Source organism: Lynx canadensis, chromosome A1 (genome assembly GCF_007474595.2).
Source record: "Lynx canadensis isolate LIC74 chromosome A1, mLynCan4.pri.v2, whole genome shotgun sequence".
Taxonomy (NCBI): domain Eukaryota; kingdom Metazoa; phylum Chordata; class Mammalia; order Carnivora; family Felidae; genus Lynx; species Lynx canadensis.
The window spans coordinates 71218896-71232308 of record NC_044303.2 but is presented as its reverse complement, the minus strand read 5'-3'; the positions used below and the strand labels follow the sequence as shown (position 1 = coordinate 71232308).

At 50.2% G+C, this 13413-nt stretch overlaps 1 protein-coding gene across 1 annotated transcript; it reads left to right on the top strand.

The window, feature by feature from the left end:
- The first annotated feature begins 466 nt into the window (after positions 1–466).
- ZIC5 (Zic family member 5) lies at positions 467–8726 on the top strand. Its single transcript, XM_030313444.1, has 2 exons — positions 467–1997; positions 6348–8726. The coding sequence occupies exons 1-2, from the start codon at positions 467–469 to the stop codon at positions 6788–6790; spliced, it is 1974 nt and encodes a 657-aa protein (XP_030169304.1). The 3' UTR covers positions 6791–8726.
- The last annotated feature ends 4687 nt before the right edge of the window (positions 8727–13413 follow it).

Here is a 13413-nt window from a genome sequence, read left to right as displayed (position 1 = left end):
CCCTTTGTCCCGGGGTGGGGGGGGGGTGGTCCTCAGCCCTTACCCACCCCGCGCCCTGCGGCCGCGTGCCGGCGCACGCTCTCCGAAAGGCGCGTCATGGGAACGCTGGGCGCTGCGCGCGCAGGCCCGGCACAAACTTTCTGCAAGTGCAACTTGGGCATCCCCTGGAAGGCGGGGACGTAGGGCTCCAGGGGAGGAGGGGGCGCGAAGCGAAAGCGAAGGATGCTGCGAGCACGGGGGCGGATCCCCGCTGGGCCGAGGGCCTGAATGGGAGCCAATCCGGCAGTCGTGGCTGCTGTCAATCACGATGTTCCCTCCAATCCCACCCATGCCATTTCCAAAATCTCGGTCCCACTGTGCAGCTGAAATGTGTTCTCTCTGCCAATCGCTGGAGGACAGAGTGGGAACAGGAATACGCAGAGTTAGGAGGCCAGGACAAAGAAGTTAAAGAGAGCCTAATATATACATGTTTTTGAAGGTGGGCAGAGGGAAAAAAAAAGTCCCCCCAGTGAGGGTCTATGGGTCTGATTGTGTAGTTCTGATGGAGCCCCCTTTGAGCAAGAGGAACCCGCCAGCGCTGAGATTAGCGGATTTGGCAACGGCTCAGGCCAGGCCGCTTCAGAATATGACAGGCTTCCCGGCGCTGGCCAGCCCGCCCGCCCACTCCCAACGCCGCGCCACAGCCACGCACCTCCGCCCTCGGGACCTGAGCTCTGACCCCGGCGTGGCCATCACTCCGCTCGGACCCGAGCACATGGCCCAGGCGAGCGCGCTCGGCCTCAGCCCTCCCTCAAAGGCGCTCCCGGCACATCCCGAGGCGCCGGCGGCCGCCGCCCGCGCTGCAGCCTCGGTCGCGCACCCCGGCGCCAGCACCTACCCCGGTGGCGGGGGCAGCGGCCGCGCGCAGCCCTCCGCGCCCCCGCCCCCAGCCCCTCCTCTTCCTCCCTCCCCTTCACCCCCTCCTCCTCCCCCTCCCCCTCCTCCTGCCCTCTCGGGCTACACCGCCACCGACAGTGGCGGCGGCGGCAGCAGCGGCAAAGGCCACAGCAGGGACTTCGTCCTCCGGAGGGACCTTTCCGCCACGGCCCCCGCGGCGGCCATGCACGGGGTCCCTCTTGGAGGGGAGCAGCGGTCTGGCACAGGCTCCCCCCAGCACTCGGCCCCGCCTCCTCACTCGGCTGGCATGTTCATCTCGGCCAGCGGCACCTACGCGGGCCCGGACGGTAGCGGCGGCGGGGGCCCGGCGCTCTTCCCCGCGCTGCACGACGCTCCGGGAGCCCCCGGCGGCCACCCGCACCCGCTCAACGGCCAGATGCGCTTGGGGCTGGCGGCGGCCGCGGCAGCCGCGGCGGCTGAGCTGTACGGACGTACCGAGCCGCCCTTCGCGCCGCGCTCCGGGGATGCGCACTACGGGGCGGTGGCGGCCGCTGCAGCCGCAGCCCTGCACGGCTACGGAGCCGTGAACTTAAACCTGAACCTGGCGGCGGCTGCTGCTGCCGCGGCAGCCGGACCGGGGCCCCACCTGCAGCACCACGCGCCGCCCCCGGCGCCGCCGCCGCCGGCGCCCGCGCAGCACCCGCACCAGCACCACCCCCACCTCCCAGGGGCGGCCGGGGCCTTCCTGCGCTACATGCGGCAGCCAATCAAGCAGGAGCTCATCTGCAAGTGGATCGACCCCGAGGAGCTGGCCGGGCCGCCACCGCCACCGCCACCGCCCCCGGCCGGCGGCGCCAAGCCCTGCTCCAAAACTTTCGGCACCATGCACGAGCTGGTGAACCACGTCACGGTGGAGCACGTGGGCGGCCCAGAGCAAAGCAACCACGTCTGCTTCTGGGAGGACTGTCCGCGCGAGGGCAAGCCCTTCAAGGCCAAATACAAGCTCATCAACCACATCCGCGTGCACACGGGCGAGAAGCCCTTTCCCTGCCCGTTCCCGGGCTGCGGCAAGGTCTTCGCGCGCTCGGAAAACCTCAAGATCCACAAGCGCACTCATACAGGTGGGTGTCTGTCCCCGGCCGCGCCGCCGCCGCCGCCTCCCGCGCCGCCGCCGCTTCCGCCGCTGCTTCTCTTCCTCCTCCTGCTCGCCTTAATTTTTCCCTCCTTCTGCTGCTTCTCTTCGCATACGTATAACCCGGACATGTGACTTCTTTTTTTTCTCTCCCCCCCTTTTTTTCTATGAATAAGTAATTCGATAGCACACACAGGCCCCGCGCTGGGTTCCCACACGGTGGAGTCTCCAGCGCGCTCGCAGCCCCTCCGCCGGGACCGGCAACGCGCTCCAGACGCCGCCGCCGCCGCCGCCCCGGAACAGAAGCAGCAGCAGTCGGAGCAGGAAGGAGCCCAGGACGGTCGGCAGCCCCCATTCGCCCGGCCCCGGGAACTTGGGGAGGGCGATGGGGAAGGGGGGCCGGAGCTGGAGCCGCCCTGGTGGCTCTTCCCTCCCCACCTGGTGGCAAAGCCCGCACCGTGCTCCGAAGCGCGGGCGTGCGAGGGGGCACGTGGGATTTACTCCGATATTGAGGCGACCAGGCCCAGCTCAATGTGGCCCTTCCAGGAGGGGAGGGGTCCTGTCCCTCCGGGGCGTGGTGCAAAATGCCATAGAAATGCGCCCTTGGGGCCCTGAAGACCCCCTCCACACACACACACACACACACACACACACACACACACACACTCACGTTTCCCACACATACATCTTCACGTGCACACAGCACACAACTTCACACACCCGTATCTCACATACTACCCCCCCCCACTTCCTGGTAGTTGGAACACCCATATGCCCTGACACGCTTATCTTCCACATACACCCTCACATACGCACACTTCCCCATTTACACACCTTCATACATACCCATACAGTATCATACAGCTGTCACACACATTTTATCACACATACCCTGCAAGGTGCTAGAGAACTTGGCTTTGTCCTTTCAAAGAGGATTCTATTTGGAGGAGGGCAGGGTGAGCTGCAGTCTCCTGCGGTCCTTGGTACCTGCCCCCCCGTAAGAACTTGGGGGAAGCCCCCAGCGCTGTGGGGACCCCTCCCATCCCAAAAGCGGCTGCGGCGTGGGGCGGTGGGGTGTTTCCTGTGGGTCGTGTGCCTCCATCGAACGTACTAGCGCGTTGGGCGGAAGCGCTGATGAGCGCGAGCAGTCGGGATTTATAGGGATAGACAATATTACCCCTCGGAGGACACTTAAGTAACTGGAGTTTACATTTAGTAATTACTTGGCTGATTTATCGGCGCTGGGCGGCAAGGAGGCAGCCGCCGCGCGTGGGCCCAACGCCTGGCCAACAGCCGGAGCCCGGGGCATCAGGGGGTTCTGCGTGCAAGCCGGGTCAGGGTGGCCTGGGGCTGGGCCCGGGGCCTGGCTCCTCCCGGCCATCACCTGATAGGCCTCCTGTGCACCGATGCTGGGCTGGGAGCACATCTTTCCGGGAACTCCGTTGGCCAGCCCCCTGCTTTTCTAATCGAGATGGTCCACCCTAAGGAATTTTCCAAAAGGAAACTTCCCACGAGGCTCTCGGAAAAACTCCCTGGCCCGCTTAGCCAGCTGTTTGCCCCTGTGCCTGGCACTTGCCGCCAGGACAGGGGCCTGGAACCGTAAAGGGGGCTCGCGGGGCGCGGGAGGTGAAGCCGCCCCCAACCCCGTCCCCTATGGGCACCCTGAAAGCAGCACCTGCGGCCTTGGGCCTTTCCCGCCTTTGCAGGCCTCGGAGAGAGAGTGGACCTTTCCTTCTCCGCCGCCGGACCTGAGGACAGTTTCTTCCCCCGTGGAGCAAGGAACTGGAACTTGCTGGCGCGGAAGCTGCCACGGGTCGCGGCTCCCTCCGACGGCAGTCCAGGGGGAGAGGGGCGTGCGCGCGCGCGCACGGCGGGGGCGGAGATCCCGAGCGCTGCGGGCCCCTGGGCAGTAGTGTTTTCTAGTTTCACGGCGTGCTCAGGGTTGCGTTTCCTGCCCGGCTGCGGGTGGCGGAGTGGTTCTCGCCGAGGCCCTCAGGGAGGGGTACCGGCGCCTCACGTTAGTGCTCAAACCGGTGCCCAGGGGGTTTTGGCGGTCCTTAGGCCGCTTAGCAGTCGAGATTGGGTGCGGACAGGGACCATTCCGGAACCCCCTCCCTACCAAGGCGCTCTCCCTTTTGGGGGTTATTCGGAATCCCGGAACAGATTGATCAAAGGGAATAATCCCCCCGGCCACTCCCGAAGGCCCATTTCCTGACCCACGTTCCTCCCATCCCCACCCCCATTCGGTTTATAACCTTCCTTTGGGCCAGACTCGAGTTCTCTGGGAGAGGGAACTGGTAGAACAGAGAGCAGCTCACGTAGCCTCCTTTACTCTCTCAGATTCTGCAAGTAGTTAGATTCTGATAGACTCCTCTGTCGGAATCTGAAATGTAAACACTGGGGTTTCTCACCCTTTCCAGTTAGCTGGAATTTGCTCACTGTTCCCCGCCTAGGCCCCCTGAATAAAACAAGCAATTCTTTCACCTTTACTTATTTTTTCCTTCTATTTTCGTCCTTAATATTACCTTAATCCCTACTTTTCTACTCCCCCCACCCCCCACCCCATTCCATATCTCCCTTCTCTGGGCGTAATTGTTTCTCTTCATCGTGGTCAGTGGTGGGACCAACAGTGCTTAGAGCTACTGTATTCTTCACAATCCGGGATTCTTAGCGAGGACAGGAACAACTCCAAACGACACTGCACATTTGCATAGGGTGAATAAAACCACTCAAGCCTCCCTACGGAAGGAAGGCCCATTATAAATTTTTAAATAATGCCATATTAAATTAGAATTATCTCCAACTTAAAAGTAAAACTCAGATCAGGATAGATAACTGATATTTTTATGAAAAGTGATTAACTTTTTTGTTGTTGTGTTATGTTGTGTTTCCCCTCTATAGATCAGTGTAGGAAGTGTATTTGAATAATATTTAATTTCATTTTTAAACAGTATTTAGAGGTAGGGGAAGTTATAGTCCAGGCATCTGAATACTTTCAGATGTGTTAACACACTCTGGCATCCAAGCCTTTGTCATTGGTGAGATTAAAAAGAAAAAGAAAAAAAACTACACTGAAATAGTTGTATATGAAAATTCACTACAAAAATTTATGTACACTAAACTGTCTTAAATAGTTGCTTTTTGAGAAACATATCCAAAACCAAGGAAAAAGCCGTACCTAGTGAGCCACCAGAGTAGGTGCTGAAATTCAGTAGAGAAACTCAACTTAATTTTTAAAAATCATTTAAATATGAGGGAGATATTATTAAACAATAGTATGTATGAGATAACTGGTTCAATTATGACTCAAATACATTAAGTTCATAGATACTTAGGTGAGAAGGAAAATTCCTACTGCTACCTGCTGTCTTCCTTTTTTGCTTTTTAATACCGAGGTGTTGTGGCTGAATTTCTAGTTGTGTTATTAACATGTCCACTCCCTGAACTAGGGGCCTTGTGTTTAAAGGCATTGTGTTCCTGGGGTGGTTAGAGCAGCTTAAAGAAAGGGATGATGGGCCAACGACTGTGGTAAACAGTCCCTTTTCTGACTATTAAGTGGGGTAGAAGGCTGTCAGAATACGTTTCCGTGGGGCATCAGGTACAAGCTAAGTTCTGGTTGCAGCTTGTGGTCTTTATTCACGTTTCCGAGGTTCTGTTCCAAAGGCTCCTAATTGCCCTGCAAGTTGTGAGGAAAGCTGGGAGAAAGAAGAGGCCAACAGCCTCGCCTCTGCCCATCCAGGCTTATATGAAATCTAGTGATGGGACTGTGTGTTTCACAGGTGCCTTTGTTTCTAAAGAGAACGGGGTTTTGCCTTATTTCCTTTCCCATCGGTGGAATCCTGGGGACGCTCTGAAACAAAATGCCGTTATTATAATTGCATGGCACCTCCCCCACTTCACTTTTAATTTAGTGTAATGTGCTTACTTTTCTCTTTTTTTTTTATATCCTTCCCCCAAGCTGTGGCTTTGGAAGAATCATTTTATTAGCATTTATATTGACAGGGGATCTGCTTGTATCCTTGCAGGTACAGACCTTGAGGGCAGTGAGGACACGGGTATCTGGGTCCTTGTTGGATTTTGGTGTTACATCCTGGATCATGCTCTAGCCATCGTCTCCCTGAACCCTCTGGTACTGCAGGGACTGACATCTAGCCACTCACAGGCCCAGTGTCCCTTCCCTGTTGCATTCTGGAACGTAGGAATTAGGAATAGAAACCAGGCTGGGGTTGGTCTTCGAGAGAATGGGAAAATGCATCCTCATTTCTGTTCCAAGATTTCTCTCTCTCAGGTGAGGGGTCTCTGAAAAGCAATTGTTGACCTGCCCTCTGTTTTGTTGCAGGGGAAAAGCCTTTCAAATGTGAATTTGATGGCTGTGACAGGAAATTTGCCAACAGCAGCGATCGGAAGAAACATTCCCATGTCCACACGAGCGACAAGCCTTACTACTGCAAGATCCGAGGCTGTGACAAGTCCTACACTCACCCCAGCTCTCTGAGGAAGCACATGAAGATTCACTGCAAGTCCCCACCACCTTCTCCAGGAGCCCTTGGTTACTCCTCAGTGGGGACTCCAGTGGGTGCCCCCTTGTCCCCTGTGCTGGACCCAACCAGGAGTCGTTCTAGCACTCTGTCTCCTCAGGTGACCAACCTCAATGAGTGGTATGTTTGCCAGGCCAGTGGAGCCCCCAGCCACCTTCACACACCTTCCAGCAACGGAACCACTTCGGAGTCTGAAGACGAAGAGATGTATGGGAACTCTGAAGTCCCGCGGACGATACCTTAGAATTTACTAGTAATAATAATAAGTAATAAGTGGGAGTCCTTGGACCATATCCTAACCTGAGACAATGCCGAGCCTGAGACAAACCCTTGACTCAGACTTGCCACCGGGTCTAATTAGCCCTATTTATTCAGTATGAAACCCTATGGTGTTTGTACATTTAATTAATTTAATTAAGATATTTGGGCTTTTTTTTTTTCCCCTTAGAAAACAAACAAACAAACAAACAAAACCCAACCAAGCTGGACTTGTAGGTTACAGGGGAACAGGGCTAGGAGCAAAATGTACCAAGGGTTAATGGAGATACACACTGCTGACTCAATATGTGTATATTTGGAAATGAGCAAGAAAAAGCATTAAGTCGGAACTCAACACAGCACCAAGGCCCTCTGCATTTCCTGGAGTGCCTCAAGATTGCCTTTAACACCATAACGAGGGCTTCTCTGGAGCCTCTTTGCCTCCTCCTTGGGCCCTATTTCTGAAAAGGCCTCTTGATTGTAAACCACACACTTGCTGCATTGCCAACAGATCTTAGACTGTACCTGTGTCCAAAAATATTTGTAAAAAAATCCTTTGAGTTCTAATAGTTGTGATTTTAACTTTCCACTCTTTTATTACTGCTCTCATCTTAACACAGTATTTTTATACAGGATTATCTCTTCAGTACCCTGCTTGTAGGATTTAAAAAGAAAAAAGATGCAGCAACCTTATTACGTCTCCGCGTATTGTGCTACTGTGATTGTTCCCGCAAAAGTGGGGACAAGAACACGCTGCTGCAACAGTCAACTGTGAAGCTGTGATATTTTATAAAATAGAAGAAATTTAAGTGCTTTCTTTTTTCTCTACGGTTTTTTTTTTTTAATCTGAAATCGCAGATGCTGCCTTTTTACTGTGTCCAAACTCCTTGTGTCATAAAAAGATAAGTTTTAGAGAAGTTTTTTGGGATGCCAAAATTAACAGGCAAGTCTAAGGAGGTGTGATGTTGGCAACATGCCTACTTTTTTGGGAAAGCTGTTGTTTTTAAGACAGGCCAACCCCTCTTTTATACTGTTGTATCAGCCTTTTAAAAAGTCTTTATTTTTCAATGCCCGCAACTGCATTTTCATGCATTTTTTCCCACCTGAGCACTAAGCACACTGAATTCTATCCCATTTGAAAACAGTGTGCGAAGTGTATGATTTACATGAAAAGAGGGGAGGGAGTGGCTATACATATTAAAATTTTTAAAAGGTTTCTAGTTACCACCAAACACTGATGAATGTGTGACCTTTGCCAGAGCTGTCAAGCTAGGATAAAAAAGGTCAAGGACCTAGGACAATAACTCTTAGTCAATTTATTTTCACTTCATGCAACACATCTTGTGCAAAATATAGTCCATCATAAACATCATACAAATATACTAAAGAGCACTAATTTATCCTCAGAGACCCTGAAGACACCCCCTCCCCAGGGTTTGTAGAAATTTGTTTTGTGTGCTGTGAGTGGTTGATGTAGTCTTGTCATTGTTAATAACTTGTATGTGAACACTATTATTTGTACAGTTGAATTAATTTATTTTCAGACATCATCCTTTGTTTTCCTGGAAGAGTTCAAAGCACACCAAAGAATTATATTATACATTTTGGTGAAAGATTGTCGTTTATGATCCACGATTTATTTAAAAAAAAAAAAAAAGGAAAGAAAATGGGGGAATATATTTTTAAGCTTACTTGAATGAACAACGTAATGTGAAAACCAGGACTCTTCCTGCATGTTTTTTTTGCATTGTGTTGATGAGATTATATATAGTTTATAGATATATTCTATTACTAGTACAGTGCATGGTGCTGTCACTTTGAAAGCCTTTCAATGTTGTCTTCAGATTGTTACAGTGAATATGAAACATGCAGACCCTCCTTTATAAAGAAAAAGACCATAAAACTTGAATATAAAATAATTCTACATTTTTAAAGTTTATTTGATTTTCGTATTATTCACTTTCAAAGCTCTTTCAAATAGACAAAATAAGGTATGAACTTCGGGGGGATAATTTATGTATCGTAAACTTATTAGAACAAAATATTCCTGATTTATAATGAGTTGTTTTATTTATACAACTTTTTCAATGGTAGTTTGCACTATTCTTTATTATGCTACAGGTTTATTTATTCTGAAACAAAGGAATATGTATTTTATGTATTTTGCCATGCATAGGTTTACTCTGCCACAGATTTATTGGTTCCTGATACACCTAAAATAAAAACTTAAAATGTGTACCTCCAATAGAAAGAAAGCAAGAATGATTATGAAGTAAAAAATTTAATAAAGGTATTCTTCCTATGTATTGCTCATGTTTTGCCTAATGGCATATTTCTGCCATTCTTTTACAAATAGAACAGGTTGCTGACTGGTGAACATTGGGTCTTCTTGAGCTCTTTATTTCTTTGCCTCTCCCTAGCAATAAAATATTTTTACAGCTTGGTTTAACTTACCATCTAATCTAGAAAATACAATATTTATGAAGACTAAGCCCTGTAAGTTGCATGTAACACTAACATAAATCTTAGGGGTTACTGCACTCATTTGTTAATAATGTCCTTAGAGATCCTAATCAGTGAAAATCTGAAAAGTGAGTTTTAGCATTTTTTTGGTGCCTACCCCCTAAAGTAAAAGGGTAAAAAGTATGAGGAAAAGGTGGAGGGACAGTGAGAGGCATCCAGGCACAAAGAAGGGTAAAATCAGGGGCTGAGATGGGTACTGAGTTAACTACATGCTGAATGAATAGGACATTAAACACTGCTCACATCAGGTAATGGGGGGTGAGGGGGGAGGGGACGGGTAGCGTCCAGTTTGTGGTTTATTTACAAGTTGAGCTGATCTATGTAACCTAGCTCAGCATTTTAGGGCAGGTGTTAGAAATTAGAATCATGGCAACAAAATGTTCAAGTGGCTTAAACTAATGTGATTGGCCATCCATTTGAACAGGGCTGAACATTTGCTTGTTTTTATGTTAGCCGATACAAAACTGATAAAAGGCAAATAGTTTTATTATTATTATTATTATTGGTAGTAACGTCAATAAGCAGTTCTCCATAAGCTTACAGTGGTTTTGAAAAGTCAGGTTTGTTAAATGTACTAAAGGTGAAACACGAAGCAAAGACTTGTTTCAAGTCAGATGACAATAACCAGCACACGAAGGAGAAAAACACTCAGCGAAGGGCCCCAATCAATGGGAAAACTTATAGCTCTCTAATGAAGTTTCTGGTGAAAGGGAGGACACAAAGCCACCAAGACATGAATCATTCATGGGAAATATAAAAGATAAAAGATATCTGACAATGAGCAGAACCTTGTATAGAGTGTATAAAACAAGTTTCCCCTTCTTATTTTCTGCTTTAAAACGCACAATCTCCGCTCCCAGAGCTCTGTCCAGTCTATAGAGTTAAAATTGACCACTGCTCGTCCTGCGCCACTTCAAAGTAATTTAGTCCAGAACGGAAGGCTTGGCGCTTGGACAATCTTCATGGTGTGTTAAGATTTCTATGGCAATTGGCAAGCAAGACGTTCCCATCTGAATATGTCTCAAAGAAAGCCACTTATTGACACTAAGTTGGCTATCATCAAAGACTTCATCTCTCCTAGGCAAAATGTGGCCCTTGTGGCCCTCGCAAACATTTTAAATCATCTACCTTTGTTTTCCAGGCTAGGAGAATCTTCAAACACATGGTTATTTGTATTTTATGTATATCTTTTCCCATTCAGGATTTTCTTTGCTAAAGAGAATGCTCCAAAAATCTAAAGCACTGAGAAATAGCTCGAGGGTGAGAATTCTATTCTTTTAAGGAGTTGGAGATGGCCACACAAGAGGGACAGCACTGGGGACAGGAAAGGAGGAGGCCCAAAGTCCTTGAAAGCGAGGCCCAACTCTGTAGACATGCTAGTATTGCATGTCTTGTCATTTACATGTTTACATTGTAAACTCTTGTCATTTACATCTTGCATTTTGTGGAAGTTTTTTGAGACCATAGTAGTTCATTCTACCTACCTACCTACCATTCATACCTACCTACCTACCTACCTACCATCTTATCTATCTATCTATCTATCTATCATCTCTTTCTCTATGAAATGGAATGAGAGATGTTCCCGCCAGAAGTATTTTTTATCCCACTTTGGTTGGAAAAAAGGACTGGGGCGTTGGAGGGGGAGATAATCTGGTTTCTCAAGTGATCATCTAAGTTAGAGGAAAGGAAAGCTGAATCCAGACACTTACTAATACTTTCAGCCTGTCAGATCACACTCCCCATCATCTACCAAAATAGACACATGGCCAGGGGAACCCACCGTTCCAGGGCTGGAGGGATGGCTAAGGAGACCCACAGACAAACCGCCCTGGGGTTGCCAGCACACTTTCCCTATGTGATAAAAAACTCACAGAAATTCAACCCCCCCCCCCCCCCGCCACGTCCACGCCCAAACAGTCCGGGGCACACACATTCACACGCGGGCACAAGTGCCTAATCAGGCAGGGAGAAGTTCAAAGGCATGTTCTTTGAAATTCAAACTACTGCTTTTATGGTACACCCACACCAAGCGTCAGGATTGCTATGGCAATGGGCTGGGCCAGGGGAGTCGCTGGCAGAGGGTCCACAGTGATTCGAGACACTCTATTAAGATACAGTTGCAGTGACCTGTACTTTCATGCCAACTTAGCACACTCAATTTACACCTCATCGGAACTATATGTATTACATATAGTATTACCCATAGAATATGACATGCGCGACCTATAATAACGTATGTCTTTCCACCCACTTGTTGTTACGATCTCCCATGCAACCTCCTAGCTCTCCAGAAAGGAGAGAGGGGGACCGAGGAGAGGACGAGAGAAAGCCGGGTGGGGGTGGGGTGGGTGCAGTTGGAGGAGGGGACAGGGCCAGGGGCGCCGGAGCTCCAGTGCCTCTTCCTTCTCTCCCCACCTAAGTACTTTTATTTGCAGAGCGATTGTTCTTTGTTTATTTAATACAAGTACTGTGTGAATGGTGAAAAATAAACACGATGAAAAATAACCAAACAGATGATTCCTCCGAGTGAAAAAGCCCGGACTTAATAAAAGTGCGAAGCAGTCACCGCTGAATGAGAAACCCTTTGAAGTGGAACTTATTATAGGAGGAATACTTCGGGGTTGCCTTAACGACGCCGCTGAATCGAAAGCGCTCGCCTTTGTCAGCGATTTGTTCTCCTTTGCTGGGGTGCCCGGAGAAATTACTTACATGGGCTGCCTTAACATGCAGCCTGCAAATCAGTAACTTTGCAGCTCAGACTTGCAGACGCCACTCGGCAACGGACAAAAAGAAGTCAGGGGGAAATGCACCAAGCTTTCACGCCGAGACTCTGGGGATGGGGGCGCACGGGCGTGTTGGGGGCGGCAGATAAGAAGTTGTATTACAACTGGCCCCCCTCACCCGGGCTCCCCACCCCGACCCCCGAGGCCGGGCCGGGCCGCGGCCGGCCGCCAAGGCCTCGGTCGGCTGCAGGGGGAGGCCCGGCCTCTCCGGGGCCCTCCAGCGAGGGGCGCTCTTCCACGTGCTGGCCGGGCGCGGGACTTTCCCAGCGGTCCCGGCTATATTTAATAAGGGTCGTTTATCACCCAGGCGCTTTGAAGGGTCGCCTCCAGCCCTGTGCCCATTAGAAAGGCGGAGGTGACATTTAAACTCCGTTTTCAAGGATCGCGGGGGGATTTCAATGAAAAGGCAACTCGTTTGTCTTATGAGCCTGGAAACAACCCCCTTCTCGCTCCTTTTGACCACATGGCATAACTCAAAAACAATAGTTCAAAAGTGAAATGGCATCGTGGTGTTCACTCGGAGACAGGCCCCCATCTAGCACCAGAGAAAAGGGGTAGTCCGCAAGACAATGTGCTTTTTGTGTCCGACTCTGTCACAAGGATTGTGTTGTTTGCTTTGGACGCTGCGCCTGTTATACTTTGCTGAAAGTGCTTGTGTTAAACAAGAGTTATAAGTCATCCAAAACAACAAACATTTTGATTTTCTTTGCCTAAAGGGCTTTCCCTGGCTATGGGCACCGTGAAAAAATAATGTCCTTGCTGAGAAAGGAACACCAGTAGTAGCATTAGAAGCGGGCGCATTAAATATTGAATGACATGGGGAAAAAGAGCTTGTCGAGGGGCACTCAGCCTTAAAGTCTTTCTTCAACTTTGTCTTCGGTGGCTGCTGCACTATTTAAGATGGTATTAATTAAGGCAGCTTCGGACGCCGCCGAGCCCGCCGGCCCCTCGGCCTCACTCGCTCAATGGGCCTGTGTCCCTGCGGTGTGCTCACGCGTTGGCTGAGCCGAGTGCAAATGTCACTTCTCATTTGGAGGCTGAAGAGAAGGGCCCATCCTACATTAAGGGCAGCAGGGATGCAGTCCTCAGCAGGCGTTAAAGGAATACGAGGAGCTGGGTGAGGGGAGGAGAGGCGGGAACAAAATGGGAACATCTGCCCTCGGCCAGGGAGGAGAGTGCGCCGGCGGCGTGCACCACTTTGGGCACATTTGGGAGAGGTGCTGTTTAGCAAACAAGGGCCACGCGGGACTCGCTGGGATGGAACACTCAGTCTCGTTCATCTGCTTGTGAGTGGGGAAAA

Excerpts from the sequence above, each read along its gene's own strand:
- ZIC5 (XM_030313444.1), top strand. The coding sequence starts at position 467 with ATGTTTTTGAAGGTGGGCAGAGGGAAAAAAAAAGTCCCCCCAGTGAGG. Across the intron at positions 1,998-6,347 it reads CCACAAGCGCACTCATACAG|GGGAAAAGCCTTTCAAATGT; the intron begins GTGGGTGTCTGT and ends GTTTTGTTGCAG.